The sequence below is a fragment of the Mobula hypostoma genome, chromosome 14 (genome assembly GCF_963921235.1).
Source record: "Mobula hypostoma chromosome 14, sMobHyp1.1, whole genome shotgun sequence".
In the NCBI taxonomy this organism is placed as follows: Eukaryota; Metazoa; Chordata; class Chondrichthyes; order Myliobatiformes; family Myliobatidae; genus Mobula; species Mobula hypostoma.
The window spans coordinates 3174301-3198470 of NC_086110.1; the positions used below are offsets into that span (position 1 = coordinate 3174301).

Here is a 24170-nt window from a genome sequence, read left to right on the forward strand (position 1 = left end):
CGTTTTACCTGCCACAGGAGATTTCAGCGATCATTTTGGTAATGGTGTACATTCCACCTCAGGCTCTAGATGACCTGAGTGATTGATCAACATCCACAAAACAACACACCCTGACAACTTCAACATTATTTTGGGGGATTTTAATCAGGCCACCTTGAAAAATTCACTAAATAATTATCATCAACAAATCACTTGTAGTACCAGAGTAAACGACACACTGGACCACTGTTATACCACCATCAAGAGTGCTTACCGTGCTATTCCAGGCCCAAACTTCAGAACGTCTGATCACCTGAGTATAGGCAGAGACTAAAGACTGCAACAACAGTGAGGACCAAGAAGGTATGGATAAAGGAAGCACAGGAGAGCTAACAGGACTGCTTTGAATTGGTGTACTGGACTGTATTTAGGGATTCATCTTCAAATCCGGATGAGTACACTGCAGTTGTCACCGACTTCATTAAAAAGTGTGTAGATGAGTGCATGCCAAGAAAATTTGCTGTACATTCCCAAACCAAAAGCTGTGGATGAACCGGGAGATTCATCGCCTACTGAGGGTTAAATCTGTGGCATTTAAGTCTGGCATAACAGGTCTGTACAAGAAAACCAGATATGACTTCTGGAGGGCTATTTCAAGAGCAAAGAAATAATTCCGAGCGAGGTTGGAGGTGACATCGGCTGCATGTCAGCCCTGGCAGGGTTTGAAGGACGTTACTTCCTAAAAAGCAAAACCCGGCAGTAAGAATGGCAGTGATGCTTCACTACCAGATGAGCTCAATGCTTCTATGCCCACTTTGAAAAGGAGAATATAACTACAGCTGTGAAGATCCCTGCTGCACCCAGTCACCTGTGATCTCTGTCTTGCTGTCTTTCAGGAGAGTGAACCCTTGCAAAGCAGCAGGCCCTGATGGAGTATGTGATAAAGCTCTGAAAACCCGTGCCGACTAACTGGCCAATGTATTCAAGGACATTCTCGACCTCTCCTTGCTACAGTCAGAAGTTCCCAGCTGCTTCAAAAGGGCAACAATTATACCAGTGCCCAAGAAGAGTAGTGTGAGCTGCCTTAATGACTATTGTCCGGCAGCACTCACATCTACAGTGATGAAATGCTTTGAGAGATTGGTCATGGCTAGAATCAACTCCTGCCTCAGCAAGGACCTGGACCACTGCAATTTTCGAATCACCACAATAGGTCTAGAGCAGACGCTATCCCAATGGCTTTTCACACAGCTCTAGATCACTTGGACAAAACAAACAGCCACAGTAGGTCAGGCTGCTGTTCATTGACTATAGTTCAGCGTTTAACAGCATTATTGCCACAGTCCTGATTGATGGGCTACAGAACCTGGGCCTCTGTACCTCCCTCTGCAATTGTATCCTCAACTTCCTAACTGGGAGGCCACTATCTGTGTGGATGGTAATAATATCTCCTCTTCACTGACAATCAACACTGGTGCACCTCAGGGGTGTGTGCCTATCCAACTGCTCTACTCTCTCCATTTAGGAGGAGGTGAGAGCAGTAGTGGAGGAGATGAGAGCCTGCAAGGCGGTGGGAATGAAGCAACAGGGAGCTTGGACAAGATGGGAGAATGCGGTTGAGAGGAAGGTGACCTGGGCTGATCTTTGGAAAGCCGAACCACACCGCATCCAATTTCTCATCCAGGCAGTGTACGATGTGCTTCCAAGCCCGTCAAACCTGCACACATGGGACAAGGCAGAGTCATCTGCGTGCCAACTGTTCTCCAAGCAAGGAACCCTGGAGCACATCCTCAGTGGCTGTGCAAGGGCACTTGGTGAGAGACGGTACAGGTGGAGGCATGATCAGGTCCTGAAGACCACCGCTGAAGCCGTCAGTGCAGGAGTTGAGTGGGCAAAGCGGTCCCGACCCTCCAAGCAGACCACTGCCTTTGTCAGAGCTGGGAAGCGGTCAATACCTGCCAAAAGAACATCTGCAGGCATTCTGACCTCTGCAAGGGACTGGCAGCTGTTGGTGGACCTCGAAGGGCAGCTGAAGTTCCCCAACCATATCGCAGCCACCACCCTGCGACCAGTCATTGTCCTAGTGTCTGAGTCTACTAAACAAGTGGTGCTACTGGAGCTGACAGTCCCATGGGAAGATAGCTTGGAGGAGGCCTTTGAAAGGAAGCTCTCCAAGTACGCAGGACTGGTCAGCAACTGTCAGCAGGCTGGATGGAGAGCAAGGTGTCTCCCAGTGGAGGTTGGTTGTAGGGGATTCGTAGCCCGTTCTTTAGTTAGGGCCTTCAGCATTTTGGGCATCAAGGGAGAGAGGAAGAGGAGAGCCATCCGCAGTACCACCGATGCGGCAGGGAGGGCCTCAAGATGGCTGTGGCTCAAAAGAGGGGAGCCATGGAGTCATAAGTTGCTAGCCATCTGGACACAAGCTGGGGTCTGATCAGCCCCAGCTGGGTCACCTGGAGGAGGCTGTATGATGTTGAAGGACCCAAAACACCCGATGATTCCAGGAACATCACTGGAGATGTGTCCAGAAGCATCAATAGATGTATGTACACTGTGTGGCTAGGTACAGCTCAAATGCCATTTATAAATTTGCTGTTGGCAGACTCTCAGATGAAGATGAGATGGTTTACAGGAGTGAGATATACCAGCTAGATGACTGGTGTCACAGCAACAACCTGGCACTTAACGCCAGGGAGACCAAAGAGCTGATTGTGGACTTCAGAAAGGGTAAGACAGGGGAACACAAACCAATCCTCATAGAGGAATCAGAAGTAGAAAGTGAGCAATTTCAAGTTCCTGGGTGTCAAGATCTCTGAGGATCTAACCTGCTCCCAACATATCAATGTGGCTATACGGAAGGCAGAAAAACAGCTATATTTCACTGGGAGTTTAAGGAGGTTTGATTTATCACCTAAGGCACTTGAAAACTTCTACAGGTGTACCATGGAGAGTATTCTGACAGGCTGCATCACTTTCTGGTATGGGAGAGGGGGCTACTGCACAGGACTGACAGAAACTCGATCTTGGGTACTAGCCTCTGTAGTACCAAAACATCTTCAAGGAGTTGCCGCAGAAAGGTGGGATCTATTATTGAGGACACCCATCACACAGCACATGCCACCTTCTCTTTGTTGCCATCAGGCAGCGGGTATGGAGGCCTGAGGGCACACACTTGGCAGTTCAGAAACAGCTTCTTCCCCTCTGCCATCCGGTTCCTAAATGGACATTGAAACCATAAACCTCCCTTTTTCAAAATTGTTTCTGTTCTTGCAATATTTTTAATTTAACTATTTAATATACAAACACACACACACACACACACACACACATATATACACACACCTACTATAATTGATATTTTTTCTGTGTTATCATAGTCATAGTCATACTTTATTAATCCCGGGGGAAATTGGTTTTCGTTACAGTTGCTCCATAAATAATAAATAGTAATAGAACCATAAATAGTTAAATAGTAATATGTAAATTATGCCAGTAAATTATGAAATAAGTCCAGGACCAGCCTATTGGCTCAGGGTGTCTGACCTTCCAAGGAAGGAGTTGTAAAGTTTGATGGCCACAGGCAGGAATGACTTCTTATGACGCTCTGTGTTGCATCTCGGCGGAATGAGTCTCTGGCTGAATGTACTCCTGTGCCCACCCAGTACATTATGTAGTGGATGGGAGACATTGACCAAGATGGCATGCAACTTGGACAGCATCCTCTTTTCAGACACCACCGTGAGAGAGTCCAGTTCCATCCCCACAACATCACTGGCCTTACGAATGAGTTTGTTGATTCTGTTGGTGTCTGCTACCCTCAGCCTGCTGCACCAGCATACAGCAGCAAACATGATAGCACTGGCCACCACAGACTCGTAGAACATCCTCAGTATCGTCCAACAGATGTTAAAGGACCTCAGTCTCCTCAGGAAATAGAGACGGCTCTGACCCTTCTTGTAGACAGCCTCAGTGTTCTTTGACCAGTCCAGTTTATTATCAATTCGTATCCCCAGGTATTTGTAATCCTCCACCATGTCCACACTGACCCCCTGGATGCAAACAGGGGTCACCGGTACCTTAGCTCTCCTCAGGTCTATCACCAGCTCCTTAGTCTTTTTCACATTAAGCTGCAGATAATTCTGCTCACACCATGTGACAAAGTTTCCTACCGTAGCTCTGTACTCAGCTTCATCTCCCTTGCTGATGCATCCAACTACGGCAGAGACATCCAAAAACTTCTGAAGATGACAAGACTCTGTGCAGTAGTTGAAGTGCGAGGTGTAAATGGTGAAGAGAAAGGGAGACAAGACAGTCCCCTGTGGAGCCCCAGTGCTGCTGATCACTCTGTCGGACACACAGTGTTGCAAGCACACGTACTGTGGTCTGCCAGTCAGGTAATCAAGAATCCATGACACCAGGGAAGCATCCACCTGCATCGCTGTCAGCTTCTCCTCCAGCAGAGCAGGGCGGATGGTGTTGAACACACTGGAAAAGTCAAAAAACATGACCCTCACAGTGCTCACTGGCTTGTCCAGGTGGGTATAGACATGGTTCAGCAGGTAGATGATGGCATCCTCAACTCCTAGTCGGGGCTGGTAGGTGAACTGGAGGGGATCTAAGTGCGGCCTGACCATAGGCCGGAGCAGCTCCAGAACAAGTCTCTCCAGGGGCTTCATGATGTGGGAGGTCAATGCCACCGGTCTGTAGTCATTGAGGCCGCTGGGGCACGGCGTCTTCAGCACAGGACGAGACAGGACGTCTTCCACAATACAGGAACCCTCCGGAGCCTCAGGCTCAGGTTGAATACATGGCGAAGTACTCCACATAGCTGAGGGGCACAGGCTTTGAGCACCCTGGTACTGACACCATCCAGTCCTGCAGCCTTGCTTGGGTTGAGACGTTTCAGCTGTCTTCTCACCTGTGAGTTGTGAAGCCCACCATGGTTGTTTCGTGTGGGGAAGGGGTATAGTCATGAGAGCAGGGTAGGGGACTGTGAGGAGGGGTAGGAGGGGAGAGTGGAGTATGTGTGGTTGGGGGCCGACAACAGATGGCTCATGTGCGGGATGGACAGGGGCCACACTGTCAAATCTGTTAAAGAACAGGTTAAGTTCATTGGCCCTGTCCACGCTGCCTTCTGCTCCTCTGTTGCTAGTTTGCCGGAACCCAGTGATGGTCCTCATCCCCCTCCAGACCTCTCTCATGCTGTTCTGCTGGAGTTTCTACACAAGCTTCCTCCTGTACCTCTCTTTAGCCTCCCTGATCCTGGCTTTCAGGTCACTCTGTATTGCCCTCAGCTCCTCTCTATTTCCACCTCCAAACGCCCTCCTTTTAGCGTTCAGGATGTCCTTAATGTCCTTTGTCACCCATGGCTTGTCATCAAATCCAGAGTCCTCTCCCCTCTGGTTGTACAGCTCACATACTGCGTGAAGTTGGACAGTGTTCTAGCCATGGTAACCTGGTTGAAGTCACCCGAGATGGTAATGAGGGCAGTTGGGTGCTGGGTTTGTAATCTGGCTATGACGGTGTAAATGATGTTACACGCCGACGTCAGGTTGGTAGAGGGAGGGACGTGCACAACAACCACAATTGCATGCGAGATTTCCCTTGGCAAATAATATGGCCGGAGTCCAACAGCAAAAAGTTCAATATCCGGGCTACAGACCCGTTCCTTGATCGTAATATGCCCAGGATTGCACTATCTGTTATTTACCAGAACCTCCAGCCCCCCTCCTTTACGCTTACCGCTCTCAGTGCAATTCCGTGTATTGCATTGTACTGCTGCCGCTAAACTGGCAGATTTCATGACGTGTGCCAGTGATGTTGAAGCTGATTCTGAAATCCCTCAACTTATTTGTAACTCAACTTTGCAATCACAACATAGGATAGGCATTAGAATAGGCTGTGATGTCCAGCAAGGTCAAACTGCCTGCAAGGTTATCATTGTCCGTGCTGAAGTAATGACTTTTGAGGATAATGCTGTGTGCTTATTTAGGCAAATAAAAATCAAGATTCATGTTTAATATGAGGCTACACCTTCACAACTAAATGAAGGTGCCAGCACTGACACCAATTAACAAGAAGTGCTTTTAATGACTGTTAGTGGTACATATCAAAAACTCTATTTCTGTCACACTGGACACTTACCAATATATGCCATATCATCTATCATGCACCTGACCATGATACAGCAAGAAAACAAGAATGCTTATGTAAGAATGCTGTTTCTAGATTTCAGTTCAACATTCAACACTATTGCTCCAAAAATCTTAGTGAACAAAGTCCTACTCCCCGGTCTAAATCACTGCTGTTCAACTGGGTGTTGAACTTATTAACCGACAGATCTGAGTTGGTCAGAAAGCACAACCCTCTCCATCATCCTCAACACAGGTTCCCCTCAGGGCTACATGCTGAGTCCACTGTAGTGCACTCTGCTCACACATGACTACAAGGTCCAATGCCCGAATAATTGCCAAGTTCACTAATGACACGATAGTGGTGGGGCTCATCACCAACAAAAATTAGATGGCCTACAGAGAGAAGATAGAAGAGCTCGAGACCTGGTACCAGGCAAAGAACCTTTTCTTCAATGTCAACAACACAAAGAAGATGGTTATTGACCTCAGGAGAACTCGCACCATGCACACACTCTTTACATTAGCAGCAGAGCAGGAGAAACTGCGAGTGGTTTTAAACTCCTCGGCATGCACATCTCGCACAGCCTCTCACATGGTTCCAGAACACACCTACACAATCAGGAAACTCAACATTAACTCAACTTTCTAAAGAGGCTGAAAGGAGCTGGACTATGCGCATCTATACTCACATGGTTCAACAGATGTGCAGTAGAGCGCATTCTAACATGCAGCATCACCTCATGGTACGGAAACTGCACTGCAGCGGACAGGAAGGCTCTAAAACAGGAAGTCAAAACTGCCCAACGCATCACCAGCACCAGCCTACCTGCCTTCAAGTACATACATACAGAACACTGCTGGGAAAGGGTCCCACCCAGCTCATGGACTCTTTCTTCCATTCCCATCAGTGAGGATGCTATGTAGCATCGGGGCCATACCCACTAGACTCAAGAACAATTACTTGGCCCAAGCAGCAAGGCTGATCAACACCTCCACCCACCAACCCACCACCACTACTTTATCATTTCCTTCACAGTCACCTTATGTACAGGCATTCCTGTGCCCAGCTCACTTTATCGATATACAATCAATTTGGATGTATAAGCTATCCCAAAATGTTTTTCTTTAAATAAGTGTGTTCTTTATTTTATTGCGGTTTATTTGTGCTGCACTGGAGCTGGATTCACAATTACTTTGTTCTTCGTTACACTTGTGTACTGGAAATGACATTAAACAATCTTGAATAGACAATAACAGGATGGCAGAAAGAAAGAATATGAAAGGGGATGTTGAACAGAAGAAAACATTTCATCACTGAGGACTGGAAAGGTACTTAAAGCAGAGAAAGTTTTAAATGGTAAATAATTAAATTTATTCCCAGGATATAGGACTGGAATTGTAATGCAGTCCCTCATTTCCTTTAGAAATTTAGAAGTGATTTGCCTACTTGAACAACTTATGTCCCCAAAGCAGGTGGTTCAAAATTTTTACCAAATGACAACAAAGGACTAGAAATCAAATTTGCAAACACGAAGAAATCTGCAGATGCTGGAATTTCAAGCGACATACATAAAAGTTGCTGGTGAACACAGCAGGCCAGGCAGCATCTCTAGGAAGAGGTACAGTCGACGTTTCGGGCCGAGACCCTTCGTCAGGACTAACTGAAAGAAGAGCTAGTAAGAGATTTGAAAGTGGGGGGGGGAAGATCTGAAATGATAGGAGAAGACAGGAGGGGGAGGGATGGAGCCAAGAGCTGGACAGGTGATTGGCAAAAGGGATATGAGAGGAAATCAAATTTGAAGCTTCTCCAATGAGGTTGAAGCTGCACTCATTCCAATTCTAATCTTAACTGATTGTTATTAGCAAAACTGATAAGCCATGGAAGATCAATTGCTACAAAACACACAGTCTCAAAATAATCACATAGACAAAACATACATACGCCTGGCCTAAATGTTAAGTTTCTAGCTAAATGTGACACCACCCCACCCATAAATATTAAATAGTTGTAATGCTGTAAAACGTCAAGTGGTGGTGGCCAGACACTACTGTTAGAGATGGTCATTTCCTGGTACTTAGGTGGCACAAGTTCTTCTCCACTCCTTACATTATTATGCACCCTCGAGTCAAGAATACCTTGTCACCACTCAGACAGCCCTCCCATATGATGTTCTATATCTCTCATTGAAGTGGGGTTTGTCACTCAGATTAATAGTAAAAGTAAAATGTGAGATATCATCAGCACCAAAGTTATGAATTGGTAATTCTAAGGCAGCTCAAGTCTAGTTTCCAGCTTTGAGCAGCTGCATCTGCTCTTAATCTATTCTATTCGATATGTTGGTAAGGAGACAGTATGCTGGGGAGTGTCTTCATTGTGAGAACTAGGCTTCATCTCCACTCTTACACTCATCTTACATTCCATCATCAGGGACCTCCACCACCCAGGACATGCTCTTTTCTTGCTATTGCCACCAGCAAGAAGGTGCAGGAGGCTCAGGACACACAAAACCAGGTTCAAGAACAGTTATTACTCCTCAACCATCAGACTCTTGAACGAGAATGGATAACGCTCAACTTCACTTGCCCCATCATTGAAATGTTCCCACACCAATGGTCTCACTTTCAAGGACCTCAGGCTCATCCGGGAAAACGAGAGTTTTCTGGACAGGACCTACAGCGAGGTCGTTACACCGAGGATACCGGAAGAGAGAAGGGGGGAGACAATGAGGAAGGAAAGGAAGCTTGAAGTACCGGAGACCCCGGGGGATGTACCTCTCGTAAATAGGTTCACCCTCTTGGAAGCTGTCCGGACAGAAGACAGTGCCAGTCTGAGAGGCGGTCAGGTCTGCGAGTCGAAAATTGGCTCTGAAGCAAAGCCGGGGAGACAGACGTCAGGCAGAGCTGTGGTAGTAGGGGACTCCATAGTGAGAGGTACAGAAAGGAGTTTCTGTGGCGACAGGCAAGATTTAAGGATGGTGTGTTGCCTCCATGGTGCCAGGATCCAGGATGTCACGGACCAGGTGCGGGGAATCCTCAAGAGTGAAGGTGACCATCCGGATGTGGTGGTGCATGTCGGCACAAATGACGTGGGGAAGAAGAAGAAAGACATTCTACAGAGTAAATTCAGAGAACTCGGAAGAAGGCTGAAAAGCAGGACTTCCAGGGTGGTTAGCTCCAGTTTGCTTCCAGTTCCTCGAGTTGGGGAGGGCAGGAACAGGGAGATAATGGATCTGAATGTGTGGTTGAAGAACTGGTGCAGGAAGCAAGGATTTACATTCTTGGAGCACTGGGGTATGTTTTGTGGTAAGGATGAATTGTACAAAAGGGACGGGTTGCGCCTTAATAGGTGGGGGGCACCAGCATTCTGGCAGGCAGGTTTGCCTCTGCAACACGGGTGTGTTTAAACTAAGTAGCGGGGGGGTAGGGAGGGGACGAACTGGAAATATAAGGATGGAGTTAAAGGGAAAATGAGAATAAGAAAAGTTAAGAAAGACAACAGAGTCAACGGAGCAGAAAGCTCAAGAAGGGATTGTACAGTATGGCCAAGTGAAATAGGAATTGATATGGGAGGTGAGGGGAGTAATGAATTAAAAGTATTGTATATGAATGCACGGAGTATAAGAAATAAAGTGGATGAGCTTGAAGCACAGTTGGAAATTGGTAAGTATGATGTTGTGGGAATAACAGAGACATGGCTTCAAGTGGACAGGGCCTGGGAAATGAATATTCAAGAGTATACATCCTATCGAAAGGACAGACTGATGGGTAGAGGGGGCAGGGTGGCTCTGTTGGTGAGGAATGATATTCAGTCCCTTGCGAGGGGGGGACATAGAATCAGGAGACGTAGAGTCAGTATGGATAGAACTAAGAAATTCTAAGGGTAGAAAGACCCTAATGGGAGTTATCTACGGGCTCCCAAACAGTAGTCTGGATGTAGGGTGCAAGTTGAATCAAGAGTTAAGATTGGCATGTCGCAAAGGTAATGCTACAGTTGCTATGGGGGATTTCACCATGCAGGTAGACTGGAGGAATCAGGTTGGTGCTGGACCCCAAGAAAGGGAGTTTGTGGAGTCCCTCCGAGATGGATTCTTAGAACAGCTTGTACTGGAGCCTACCAGGCAATTCTGGATTTAGTGTTGTTCAATGAACTGGATTTGATCAGGGACCTCGAGGTAAAGGAGCCATTAGGAGGTAGTGATCATAATATAATAAGTTTCAATCTACAATTTGAGAGGGAGAAGGGAAAATCGGAAGTGTCAGTATTACAGTTGAACAAAGGGAACTATGGTGCTATGAGGGAGGAGCTGGACAAAGTTCAATGGAACAATACCCTAGCAGGGATGACATTGGAACAACAATGGCAGGTATTTCCAGGAATAATGCAGAAGGTGCAGGATCAGTTCATTCCAAAGAGGAAGAAAGATCCTCGGGGGAGTAAGGGGAGGCCGTGGCTGACAAGGGAAGTAAAGGACAGTATAAAAATAAAAGAGAAGAAGTATAACATAGCAAAGATGAGTGGGAAGCCGAAGGATTGGGAAACTTTTAACGAGCAACAGAAGATAACTAAAAAGGTAATACGCAGAGAAAAAATGAGGTACAAAGGTAAACTAGCCAAGAATATAAAGGAGGATAGTAAAAGCTTCTTTAGGTATGTGAAAAGGAAAAAAATAGTTAAGACCAAAATTGGGCCCTTGAAGACAGAAGCGGGTGAATTTATTATGGGGAACAAGGAAATGGCAGACGAGTTGAACAGGTACTTTGGATCTGTCTTCACTAGGGAAGACACAAACAATCTCCCAGATGTAATAGTGGCCAAAGGACCTAGGGTAATGGATGAATTAAAGGAAATTTATATTAGGCAGGAAATGGTATTGGATAGGCTGTTGGGTCTGAAGGCTGATAAGTCCCCGGGACCTGATGGTCTGCATCCCAGTGTACTTAAGGAGGTGGCTTTAGAAATCGTGGACGCATTGGTAATCATTTTCCAATGTTCTATAGATTCAGGATCAGTTCCTGTGGATTGGAAGGTGGCTAATGTTGTCCCACTTTTCAAGAAAGGAGGGACAGAGAAAACAGGGAATCATAGACCGGTTAGCCTGACGTCAGTGGTGGGAAAGATGCTAGAGTCAATTATAAAAGATGAAATTATGACACATTTGGATGGCAGTAACAGGATAGGTCCAAGTCAGCATGGATTTACGAAGGGGAAATCATGCTCGACTAATCTTCTGGAATTTTTTGAGGATGTAACTATGGAAATGGACAAGGGAGAGCCAGTGGATGTAGTGTACCTGGCTTTCAGAAAGCCTTTCAGAAGTCCCACATAGGAGATTAGTGGGCAAAATTAGGGCACATGGTATTGGGGGCAGAGTACTGACATGAATTGAAAATTGGCTTGCTGACAGAAAACAAAGAGTATAGCGATTAACGGGTCCCTTTCGGAATGGCAGGCGGTGACCAGGGGGGTACCGCAAGGTTCAGTGCTGGGACCGCAGCTGCTTACAATATACATTAATGATTTAGATGAAGGGATTAAAAGTAACATTAGCAAATTTGCAGACGACACAAAGCTAGGTGGCAGTGTGAAATGTGAGGAGGATGTAATGAGAATGCAGGGTGATTTGGACAGGCTGGGTGAGTGGGCAGATGCATGGCAGATGCAGTTTAATGTGGATAAATGAGAGGTTATCCACTTTGGTGGTAAGAACAGGAAGGCAGATTATTATCTAAATGGAGTTAAGTTAGGAAAAGGGGAAGTACAACGAGATCTAGGTGTTGTTGTACATTAGTCACTGAAAGCAAACATGCAGGTACAGCAGGCTGTGAAGAAAGCTAATGGCATGTTGGCCTTCATAACAAGGAGAACTGAGTATAGGAGCGAAGAGGTCCTTCTGCAGCTGTACAGGGCCCTGGTGAGACCACACCTGGAGTACTGTGTGCAGTTTTGGTCTCCAAATTTGAGGAAGGACATTCTTGCTATTGAGGGAGTGCAGCGTAGGTTCACAAGGTTAATTCCCAGGATGGCGGGACTGTCATATGTCGAAAGATTGGAGCGACTGGGCGTGTATACTCTGGAATTTAGAAGGCTGAGAGGGGATCTTATTGAAACATATAAGATTATTAAGGGATTGGGCACACTGGAGGCAGGAAGCATGTTCCCGTTGATAGGTAAGTCCAGAACCAGAGGCCACAGTTTAAGAATAAGGGGTAGGCCATTTAGAACGGAGTTGAGGAAAAACTTTTTCACCCAGAGAATGGTGGATATGTGGAATGCTATGCCCCAGAAGGCAGTGGAGGCCAAGTCTCTGGATGTTTTCAAGAAAGAGATGGATAAAGCTCTTAAAGATAGCGGAATCAAAGCTTATGGGGATAAGGCAGGTAACTGGATACTGATTGTGGATGATCAGCCATGATCACAGTGAATGGCGGAGCTAGCTCGAAGGGCCGAATGGTCTACTCCTGCACCTATTGTCTGTTGTCTATTGACTCCATCTCATGTTCTTGATATTTATTGCTTATTTATTCATTATTATTATTGTTGCCTTTTGCATATTGGTGAAACGGCCAAGTTGATGCAGTCTTTCACTGATTCTGTTATGGTATTTATTCTATAAATTTGTTGAGTATATCTGCAAGAAAGTTAAGCACAGGGTTGTATATGGTGACATGTACAGTGGCATTCAAAAGTTTGGGCGCCCCTGGTCAAAATTTCTGTTACTGTGAATAGCTAAGTGAGTAAAAGATGAACTGATTTCTAAAAGGCATAAAAGTTAAAGATGACACATTTCTTTAAAATTTTAAGCAAGAAAACTTTTTTATTTCCATCTTTTACAGTTTCAAAATAACGAAAAACGAAAAGGGCCCGAAGCAAAAGTTTGGGCACCCTGCATGGTCAGTACTTAGTAACACCCCCTTTGGTAAGTACCACAGCTTGTAAACGCTTTTTGTAGCCAGCTAAGAGTCTTTCAATTCTTGTTTGGGGGATTTTTGCCCATTCTTCCTTGCAAAAGGCTTCTAGTTCTGTGAGATTCTTGGACTGCTCTTTTGAGATCTATCCACAGATTCTTGATGATGTTTAGGTCGGAGGACTGTGAGGACCATGGCAAAACCTTCAGCTTGTGCCTCTTCAGGTAGGCCATTTTGGATTTTGAGGTGTGTTTAGGATCATTATCCTGTTGTAGAAGCCATCCTCTTCTCATCTTCAGCTTTTTTTACAGACAGTGTGATGTTTGCTTCCAGAATTTGCTGGTATTTAATTGAATTCACTCTGCCCTCTACCAGTAAATGTTCCCTGTGCCACTGGCTGCAACACAAGCCCAAAGCATGATCGATCCACCCCCGTGCTTAACAGTTGGAGAGGTGTTCTTTTCATGAAATTCTGCACCCTTTTTTCTCCAAACATACCTTTGCTCATTGTGGCCAAAAAGTTCTATTCAAAAGGTTCAATGGAACATCTAAACAAGTCTGATGCATTTTGGAAAGAAGTCCTGTGGACTGATGAAGTTAAAATGGAGGGGGCTGAGGGGATGAGGTGAGCAGTGATGGGGAGGGGTGGACAGCGGCTGGCATGTGATAGATAGAATGTGGTTATCAGGGCATATTGGGCAGATGGAGGAGAGGTGAGGGGAACCTCATGAACAGATACGTGGAGACAGATGTAGAAAACTAAATTTAGCAGATGAAGCCAAGTGGGGTAGAGGAATGGGAAGGTAGAGATAAAGAACAGAGGAAGATTGGTTGAGGTGGAGGGTGATGGTGATCGGTTCAGAGATGGGCAGAAGGGTAATAGGTTTAGACTCGAGCTGGTTCTTCACGTTTGGAGTCAACTTCTATCATATTGTCTTCACTGTCTGCAATAGATATTGTGATGTTAAACAGTAAAACACAAATGTTACTCTACCTTTGAAGTGACCGGTGCCTCTTCATTCTGTTTCTCCACAACTGTGAATGGTCCACTTGTGCTGAGATTCAGGGTCAGCGGCAATGGAGAGACATTCTTCAAAGCAAGAGACTTGTACTGAGGACCAAGCTGCTCATGCTGGAGCTACAGAGATCGAGAGTCAGTCAGTATTTTGGCTTACAAACTGTCAATAGTTGTTCAAATAAAGTCACAGCTAACCTGCACTGATCCTGAGGTATGCAATATTTTAATTTACAATGAATATTCTTGTTTTCAAATCATTCTGTTGTCCCCTCCCTCTCCATTATTGTAATATCTTCTAGTCACATACAGGCAATTCAATAATGTTACCACTTGATGACAAGCTGGCTGAGGAACATTGATTGAAAAGCTGCAGAGTGTAAAAATTTACATCGGATTGTGACAGTTATCAAAAATACTTCAAGAATTATCATTCTGCTGAAAGGCTCCTCTCACAATACACTTCATGATCAGTAAAACAAAAATGCCTGCACTGCTCTCAGAATCAAGATCACTCAGAAACCCTGCCTCGGGGTCCTCGCAGACTACCCAGCTGAGATGTATACAATGACACGGACACTCATTGCTACATTGCAGTGGTCAAGGAAACTTCTGCCAGCAAAGGGGAGACCCGTACTCAATGAAGGTGACCTTTGTATATACACCTTGGAGGGTGTTTGGCTGGGTTCTCATAAGTTCCATGAAAACACCTGTTTCCTTACAGATAGATTCCAGAGAAACCTTACAGTTTCCCAGGATATCTCACAGATACTATCCCATCAGTGGCCATTGCACAGGAACCTGCCCCCTGCCCACACTGTCCTTCAGGAAGTCTGTGCACAGAAGAGGAATTACCAAACAGCACACTGAGTGGTACAAAGGGAAAAGCAATAACAGAATGCAGAATATAGTGTTACAGCTCAAAGTTCAAAGTAAATTTATGATCAAAGTGCAGTACAGGAAGACAAAATAGGAGCAAGGACCATGATTTTTGTCATGTAACGGGTCCATTAAAAAGACATAGGTGTGGGGGAGAAGGCAACCTTGATCTGTTGTTTTGCTAAAGTGGGGGAGATGTAGACAGAATCAATGGAGGAGAAGCTGGTTTGCATGATGGACTCCGCCACCACATCCTGTAGTCTCAGGCAGGGCCACTGCCATACCAAGCCACAATGAATTGGGATAGCATGCTTCCTATGCTGCATCTGTAAGAAATGACACCATTGAACTTGACTCTATTTTCCTAAAAGAAGTAGGTTGTTAATGATGTTTTAGTCCTGTGTGAATGATGGATTTCTGGATCTTAGACACTTCATCAAATAATGGATGTTTAATTACAAGGTCAGGGTTGCACCAGAAGCAGGCTGCTAAAGAATACAATTTGGACTGAATTCAAAATAATTTGGATATTGTTAGATAATGTTTGTTTTTTTTTTGGAAAATAGAGAATTAACACAAGTAAAGGGAAAGATTTGGGAAAGGGATAAAAAAAAATGAAAAAATTAAGTAAATAAGTACATAGGGATTGGATAATTATGTCTGCGGGCAGGAACAAGCACGAACAAATTGGGATATAAACACCTACAATGGTTGGTATATAGGCTTGTATGCAACATTTTGGACCACTGGAAATGGTCCAGAAGGGTTGTATGGAAACTATTATTACCATTTTTCTTAACAACTAATTTCATTACTTAGCCTAATAGGTTAGATTTACCACAGTACATAATTATCTATTTAAATGTTTATTTTGATTTTATATCATCTCAATGTGTACTTAAGAATGTATAAATAATTGTAGTTTTATACATATAAAAAATGGAAAAGGTTATATGTGTGAAAAAAGTACATGATAATTGTGAACTCCTTATCCAAATAAAAATAAAATTAAAAAAAAAGATAATGACCCACAACAGGCAGAATATGAAATAGAATAACTAGAGGAATGAAGGAGAAGTTAGTGGAAATGTACATACTTAACCAAGCAGATCAAAACAAATGCCAGTTGGTTGAATTGCTATGAAAACTAACTCACAACCTGATATTTCAAAGCTTTACACCAAGTCTGGAGTACAGGCCTAGTTCAACATATATTTGAGATGATGATAATACCCAGTACAAAATTGGTACCCCACCCACTATCCTAATCATTCACTGCTTTCACATTCTCTTGCTCTTAACCCAATGAATGAGTTCTCCATTGAGTTGAGCAGCATTTGGAAGAAGTACTGAGACTAGCATGGGTATACACCCTACACTAGCCACACCCACCTCCAACATTCCTTTCTGCTTTCCACAGGGATCACTCTCTTCGTAAATTCAAACTAGAGGAACAACACCTCATATTGAACCTGGGTAGTCTACAATTGGACAGTATGAACATTGAATTTTCCAACTTCCAACTTCCAGTTACATTTTCCCCCTCTGCCCATTGTTTTCTCCTCCTGATCTATCCAGTTCCTCCTACATCAACCCAACCACCATCACCCCTGTTTCTTCCCCCCCACCCTTTCTATCTGTCTATCACCTATACACTCCTCCCACTGATACCTGACCCCCCCCCCAGTTCCCATCTGCCCTACCCACCTCCCTCCCTTGAAGGCACTGCCTTCCTCTCCTATCAGATACCATAATCTTCAATGCCTTCTGTCTCTCACCCCCCAGCCTCCATTCTTATTCCCATCACTAGCTCCTCCATCTGCCTCTCACCCCTCCTTACATGGATACATCCGCAGAGCAAGGTGAATGATCAGTTTTCAATCAATCGTTGATATTAGGGTATTGGCTCAAGCAGTCGTTAGACTTCACTGCATTCCTGATGTGATATTTGAGACTTGTACTCCTGAACTAGCCACAATGCCAACAAAACTATGGACACTAGAAACAGCAAATAAAATCAAAGAATTCTGAGAAAATCAACAGATCAAGCAGTTTCAGCGGAGAGAAGAAAATTATTACCATGTTAGTCCACTCTCAGTCATCAGTGATGGGAGATGTCAATGATGGTGTGATCAATCATTACTTTCTCGCCCATGATCAGCTAGTTTCCACAAGACTGACATTGCTCAAGCCCACATAATATCCTTGGTCTGAACTCAGATAAAAGGCAGAATTCTATAACGCCATATCGTATAACAGTAGAAATAGGCCATTCAGCCCATCAAGTCTGCTCCACCATTCCTTTGTGGCAGATTTATTATCCTCCAAGATCCCATTTTCCTGCACTCCCCCGTAACCTTTGACAACTTTACTAACCAAGAATGTATCAACCTCTGCTTTAAATAGGTCCAATGACTTGTCCTCCACAGCCATCCATGGCCTCCAGCAGTGATAAAGAGTGACAGCATAAACATCAAGGTAACAACTGAGTTAAAAGAAGTAATCAAATTTGAAGACTAAAACTCTCCACACTGAGTACAAAGATGATGGTTGTGTCTGTCACTACTAGAACACGGTTTCCAGATTTCATTGGAACATGTCCAAGACCCAACCACTTTCACCATAACTTTCACTGGACTCTGAAATGACACAAATTCTGCCTTTAGCACAAAGACTGCATTATTTATGATGACTACTCCACACATCATCTCCTCAAGAGTAGTTAGCAATCGGAACAGAAACTAAAGAGCAAAAAAATATTGATAATGTAAATCTGAGATATTAACAGAAAATGATGGAAATATTCAGCAACATTTGTAGAGAGGGAAATGGAGTTAATGTTGTGGGCTTCTAACTCTTCATATAAAGTAAGTATTAAATGTTGACTTGCCTACAATACCCACAACTCATGTTCAGATAAAAAAAGTAAATGAGTAGTCTTGACAAGGAAGAAGGAGGTGAAATGAATGATGGAAAAAATGAGCATCTCACTACTTAACTAATGAAGTATACAGAGCAAGCTGTTACAAATACCTTCTCTGGATTCCTAAAAGAGATAATATGTTCTTGATTAGTCCATGCTTGCTCCAGGGGAGCAATCCAACTAGTCTCATGCACTCCTCCCTGTCTCCTTGCACGTTTTAAGCTTAATCTTACTTACACATACCAGTATATTTCCACTTGATTCTTTTTGCTGTGAGCCTACACAAAGACAGCATTTACAGCAGTCAATTCATCAACTAACTCGCTTCTCTATGGAGCACCCAAGGGGAAACCCATATGGTCACAGGGAGAACATGCAAACCCCACATGGTCAGATTTGCTGCAGTAGTGAGGCAGCAATGCTAACCGTTGTAGAATCCCACCATTGTCAGAATCCTTCTTTCAAACTCTAGGGATTCACGTTGTGAAGCAGAGGGGATTTAGACTTGGATTTTGTAGCCCTCCTTATGGCAAACTCCATACAGATTTGGACAGCACAGCAACAGGTCCATACCAATCAAAATGTTTATCAGGATTAGTCCCATTTTCCTGCATTCAGCCCATATCCCTCTAAACCAGGGGTTCCCAACCTTTTTTATGCCATGGACCAAAACAGTTAAGGAGGTGGTCTGTGGACCCCATGTTGGGAACCCCTGTTCTAAACTTTTCCTCATGAATCATATCAACATATTCCTACATGTCAGTATCTGCTAGAGCATGAACAAGACCCAGCATTAGAAGAGCTATAGCAAGGCAATGGAGTTCTGATTACACAGATCTTCCAGTGAGCTCTGAACATTATGCTACTATTTGCTTTGTGTGTTTTTACAACTTTGCAGCTGCAAGTTCAGATTCCTCCTCAGATTCTGCAACACACAAATAAAATGTTATTTGTTAAGTGTTCAGTTTAACTCAGGGTATAATTGAGTGTATTTGATAATGATCTTTTAAAAATCACTGGATTCTGGAATGGCTCCTTAAGACCGGAAAAGAACAAATGTCATTCCAATCTATTCCAATCTTTAAGAAGGGAGAGAGGCACAAGAAAGGAAACTATGGGCCAATTAGTCTGACCTCAGAGTCAATTATTAAGGATGAAGGCACATAATAAAGTAGGCTGTATTCAGCATGGTTTCCTCAAGGGAAAATCTTGCCTGAAATCTGTTGGAATTCTGTGAAGAAATAACAAGCAGGATAGACAAAGGAGAATCGGTTGATGTTGCATACTTGGATTTTCAGAAAGCTTTCAGAAAAGTGGCACGCATGAGGCTGCTTAGCAAGCTAAGAGCCCATGGCATTACAGGAAAGATTCTAGCATGGATAAAGCAGTGGCTGATTAGCAGGAGGCAGAGAGTGGGAATAAAAGGAGACTTTTCGGGTTGGCAGCTGGTGACTAGTGGTGTGTCACAGGAGTCTGTATTGGGACTAATTCTTTATACGTTATGTGCCAATGACTTGGATGATGAAACTGTTGGCTTTGTTGCAAAGCTTGCAAATGACACAAAGATAGGTGGAGGGACAGGTAGTTTTGAGGAAGTAGAGAGGCTACTGAAGGACTTAAAAAGATTAAGATAATGGGCAAAGAAGTGGCATATGGAATGAAGTGTAGGGAAGTGTATGCTCATGTACTTTGGTAGAGGAAATGAAAGGGTTAACTCTTTCCTAAATAGAGAGAAAATTCAAAAAACTTAATGGCAAAGGGGCCTGAGAGTCTTTGTGCAGGATTCCTTAAAGAATAATTTGCAGACCGTGCGTGAGTCTGTGGTGAGAAAGGCAATTCATTTTAAGGGGACTAGAATATAAAAGCAAGGATGTAACGCTGAGAATTTATAAAGCACTGGTGAGGCCTCACTTGGATTTTTGTGAGCAGGTTTGGGCCCCTTGAACTGAAACTGGAGAGGGTTCAAAGGAGTTTTACAAAAATGATTCCAGGATTGAATGGCTTGTCATATGAAGAGCGTTTGATGGCTCTGGGTCTGTATTCACTATAATTCGGAATAATGCGGGGTGACCTCGCTGAAACCTATCAAATGGTTAAAGGCCTTGATAGAGTGGATGTGCAGAGGATGTTTCCTATGGTGGGAGAGTCTCAGACCAGAGGACACAGCCTCAGAATAGAGGTACATCCTTTCAGAACTGAGATGGAGACAAATTTCTTTAGCCAGAGAGTGGTGAATCTCTGGAATTCTTTGCCACAGGCAGCTGTGGAGGCCAAGTCTTTAAGGCAGAGGTTGATAAATTCTTGATTGATCAAGGCATGAAGGGATACAGGGGGAAGGCAGGAGACTGGGGCTGAGAGGAAAATTGAATCAGCCATGATGTAATGGCAGAGCATATTCAATGGGACAAATAGCCTAACTCTGCTCCTATATTGTATAAAGCTGAGTATCACCAGTGATGGACATATTAAAGACAAAGCTGCTTATTAGGCTCCATGTTGATCTTGATACTGTGGTCCTCACCTCTTATCTCATAAAATTTTAACATCAAACCATAATATTTTGAAGGAAATTGAGAAGCATGTTTCTGTAAGTTCTCTAAATTCAGTTGCTTTGCGTGACTAGCAATTTGAATAACAATTTTTTCTGTTTTCACTGCATGTCACTTCCTGGTAAAGACCAGGAGTTAGGACAACTGAAATTTTCAAATGGAGATTGATCAGAGATTCAAAGGATATTGACAAAATCTAGGTGAACAGAGATGATCCAATTTCATCTATTAAACTGTGGAATGTGGTCAAGGACTGAATGGCATTTTCCACTGCAGTTTAAAACAGAGCCTTGACCTATCCTGACTCACGAAGCCTGTTACACTTAAAAATCAAATACTGGATATCAGCTGCAACACCAACGGAAGATTAGCTGAGAAGGGCATTAATATATTGTTCGGAACTGGTGGGAAATTATTCAGATTTCCACAGTAACTCAAGGAAACTGCATTCAGAACAGAAATATTAGAGGTGTAGCTTCCCTTTCAAATAAAAGCAATGTAAATGTGTTAGATGTTGATTTGGCATTGAACTCTTCAGAATTCCATGCCATGTCTCAGGTATTGCTTTAATACTTTCTTCGGGCGATTGCATGGCTCCCTGTGCAGATATACGAATTTGTTAGCTCAGCTTATGAATACACCGAAAAATCATGTCCACAGGGGATTAAAGCAAAACAGGGAGGTATGGCTAAACATAACTCAGAATTAATTCATTCATATTGTTGTTTATCTTGTAAAGCACAAAGAGTAAATGATTTGATTTCATTTACCTTGTCTACACGGAAGTTCAACTGCTTTGACGAAAACTCCAGAATTGGTCCAATGAATTCACAGAGGATGTTCACAGTTTTTATTTTCTCCTTCCCAAACTGCTTCCCAATGATAGCGCTGCCCACCAGCTGACCACGGACAACCTGCAGGGAATCAAATGATGGCATAGACACTGTGCAAATATCAGCAAAACATAAAGGTGATTCGATGTATAAACAGCTTGGAGCTAAACAGTTGGAATTCATTAAGTTTAGATTCAAAGTCATGGAAAATTTACACAATGGACATTCAAAGGATAATCCCATGTAAGAGGCATATGTCTTTCTTCCTGCACTATAGTTACTGGGGTTCATATACACACTCAGTGGTTGACCAGAAGGTGCACAAGTACATTTTACTACCTAACCAAGACCAACACTGTTCTCTATCAGATCATCAATCTATGATGGACCAAAAAAGGATTGAAAGGAGAACACATTTCGAATCTGTAAGATATATAACTTGGTTCAGAAGGAAGTATACAGACAATTGGACAGAATCTCAGAGTGGTCGTGATTTAATATCAGTTAATATGAAGTGGCACTGAGGTTAAAAGGTAAAAATAAGAATTGTTCAGTCTGTATCACCAGGGTAATTTGGTGATTTAATTCAGATGGTGTTAAAAGCAGCTTGAAGCAATGCCATCCTTTGTGACAATGAAGTACAACGAAAAGAAAGATTGACTTGTAATGGTGAAGATACACAAAATCTAAGAACAAATTACATGGTTTATATTTGAAAGGGCATCATCAGATTCAATATCTGTTCAACTCTGGCAAGCCAAATAACATTTTTCTACCTATTTTAAAGAATATATTATTGGCCTTCTGAGGCCCACAGTTGGAAGACTGGAAAGATTTAGATTCCACACAAAAGGAAGGGTAATGGTGGTGACGGAGTGAATGCAGCATAACTTCACCAAGGATACATACTCAAAAATCCTGCTGCTTTGTTACAATGGGAGATTACGATTGCTTGAAATAAAGAAGAATGGGAAAATGCAGACAGAAATAGACATTTTGCAGTGAATGTGGAATTACAAGTCAGGAAAATAAACCAGACTATGAGAAATTTATGAAGCAAAAACAACTGAATGAATCGTGTGCAATTCTTGCTGTTGCATTACAGGATGGTTAAGGGAGTTTTGGAGAGGATGCAGACGATGATCATCAGCATGTTGCCAAATGAAAGAAAGGTTGGACGTTGGATCATTTTCTCTGAAGCACTGGAAGCTGAGGGGTGATCTGGTTGAAGTACAGTACATAACATTTACTTATTCATTTATTTACAGATACAGCATGGAACAAGCCCTTCTGCTCCAACGAGCTGTACCACCCACTCACTTATTTAAGTCCTGCCGAATGACAGAAAAATTTACAATCACCAATGACCTACTAACTGGTCCGTCTTCGCACTACGGGAGTTTGGACTATGGGACCAGTTGCCTACTAACTGGTCCGCCTTTGGACTGTGGGAGTTTGGACTATGGGACCAGTTACCTACTAACTGGTCCATCTTTGCACTACGGGATTTTGGACTATGGGACCAGTTTGGACTATGGGACTAGTTTGGACTATGGGACCAGTTACCTACTAACTGGTCCGTCTTTGGACTGTGAGAGGAAACCTGAGAACCTTGAGGAAACTCACACAGTCACAAGGAGAAACTTTTTAGCAACGGCACCAGAATTGAACTCCAAACTCCGACACCCTGGAGCTAATGGCATCCTATTATGAGAGACGTAGGTGGTAGATCAGAGCCTTTCTCCAAGGCTGGAAATGTTAAATACTAGCAGGCATAGATTTAAGGTAAGACGGAGGAAGTTTAAAAGTTTATGAGATAAGTTTTGCATTACACAGTAGGTGCCTGGAAGCCAATGTCAGGGTAAGTAGTGGAAGTAGATGCATTAACAATGTTTATGAGGTATTTATGCAGACAGACGAATTGACAGGGAATAGAGGGATATACAGAATCAAGGACAGCACAGGCATCATGGGCTAAGGAGCTTATTCCTGTGCTCTGATGTTCTACGCTCTGCAAAAAGGACACCATACCAATCTTTAGAAAAGTTTAAATAGCCATGAGGAGAAATAAAGATGAAGAGAACATATGAAAAAGTACATGATTAGGACTACAACTTGGGGTTTGAATAAATGTCAATGCTATAGTCTATTTCCATGTGTAATTCTGACCTAGTAGATGAAGGAATTTTATTTTAGTTAACAAACTATTCAGCTCAATGAGCAAAGGAGTGATGCTAATGATACAATACTGCCTGACACCACACATACACTATTCCCAGTGGAAAGAAATTCAAAGTAAATTTATTATCAAAGTACATCTACAGTATGTTACCATATACTATATTGAGATTCATTTTCTTGCAGACATTTTCATGGAAAAATGAAATACAATAGAATTTTACAAAAACTATATGAACAAAGACTGACAAACACAAATGTGTAAAAAGAAAACAAACTGTGCAAATAAATAATAAAATTGAGAATATGAGTTGTAAAGAGTCTCTGAATGGTGAATCTGTAGGTCGTCAAATCAGTTCAGAATAATAGTGGAAGTTATCCACGTTAGTTCGGGAGCCAGATGGATGCAGAGTAACAACTGTTCCTGAACCTGGTGATGTGGGCCCTAAAACTTCTGATGATAGCAGAGAGATGAGGGCACGGCCTGCATGGTTGATGTCTTTGATGATTGATGCTGCTTTCTTGTGGCAGCACTCCCATGTAAACCTACTCATGGTGGGAAAGGCTTTGCCAATGATAGACTAGGATATATCAATCACTGACTGTAGTCTTTTCTGTACTGGGAATTGGTGCTGCCATACCAGACCGTAATGTAACCTGTCAGCCAAGTTCTGCCTGCCCCAACCGGAGAACAGTCCACGGTTCGCAAACTGGCCTCATCGGTTATCTCAAAAACTCACAAACCACTCGAGTAGAAGTAAGTCATCCCCAATC

At 43.4% G+C, this 24170-nt stretch overlaps 1 protein-coding gene across 1 annotated transcript in view; it reads right to left on the reverse strand.

Annotated features, from left to right (window-relative positions):
- The window catches only part of hydin (HYDIN axonemal central pair apparatus protein), a 977428-nt gene that overhangs the window by 546058 nt on the left and 407200 nt on the right, over nucleotides 1-24170 (reverse strand). Inside the window, exons 21-22 of the mRNA XM_063066586.1 lie at nucleotides 21156-21299; nucleotides 14014-14157 (exon numbers count right to left, since the gene is read on the reverse strand). Of these exons, the coding sequence (XP_062922656.1) occupies nucleotides 14014-14157; nucleotides 21156-21299 (288 nt within the window). The remainder of the gene's footprint in view (nucleotides 1-14013; nucleotides 14158-21155; nucleotides 21300-24170) is intronic.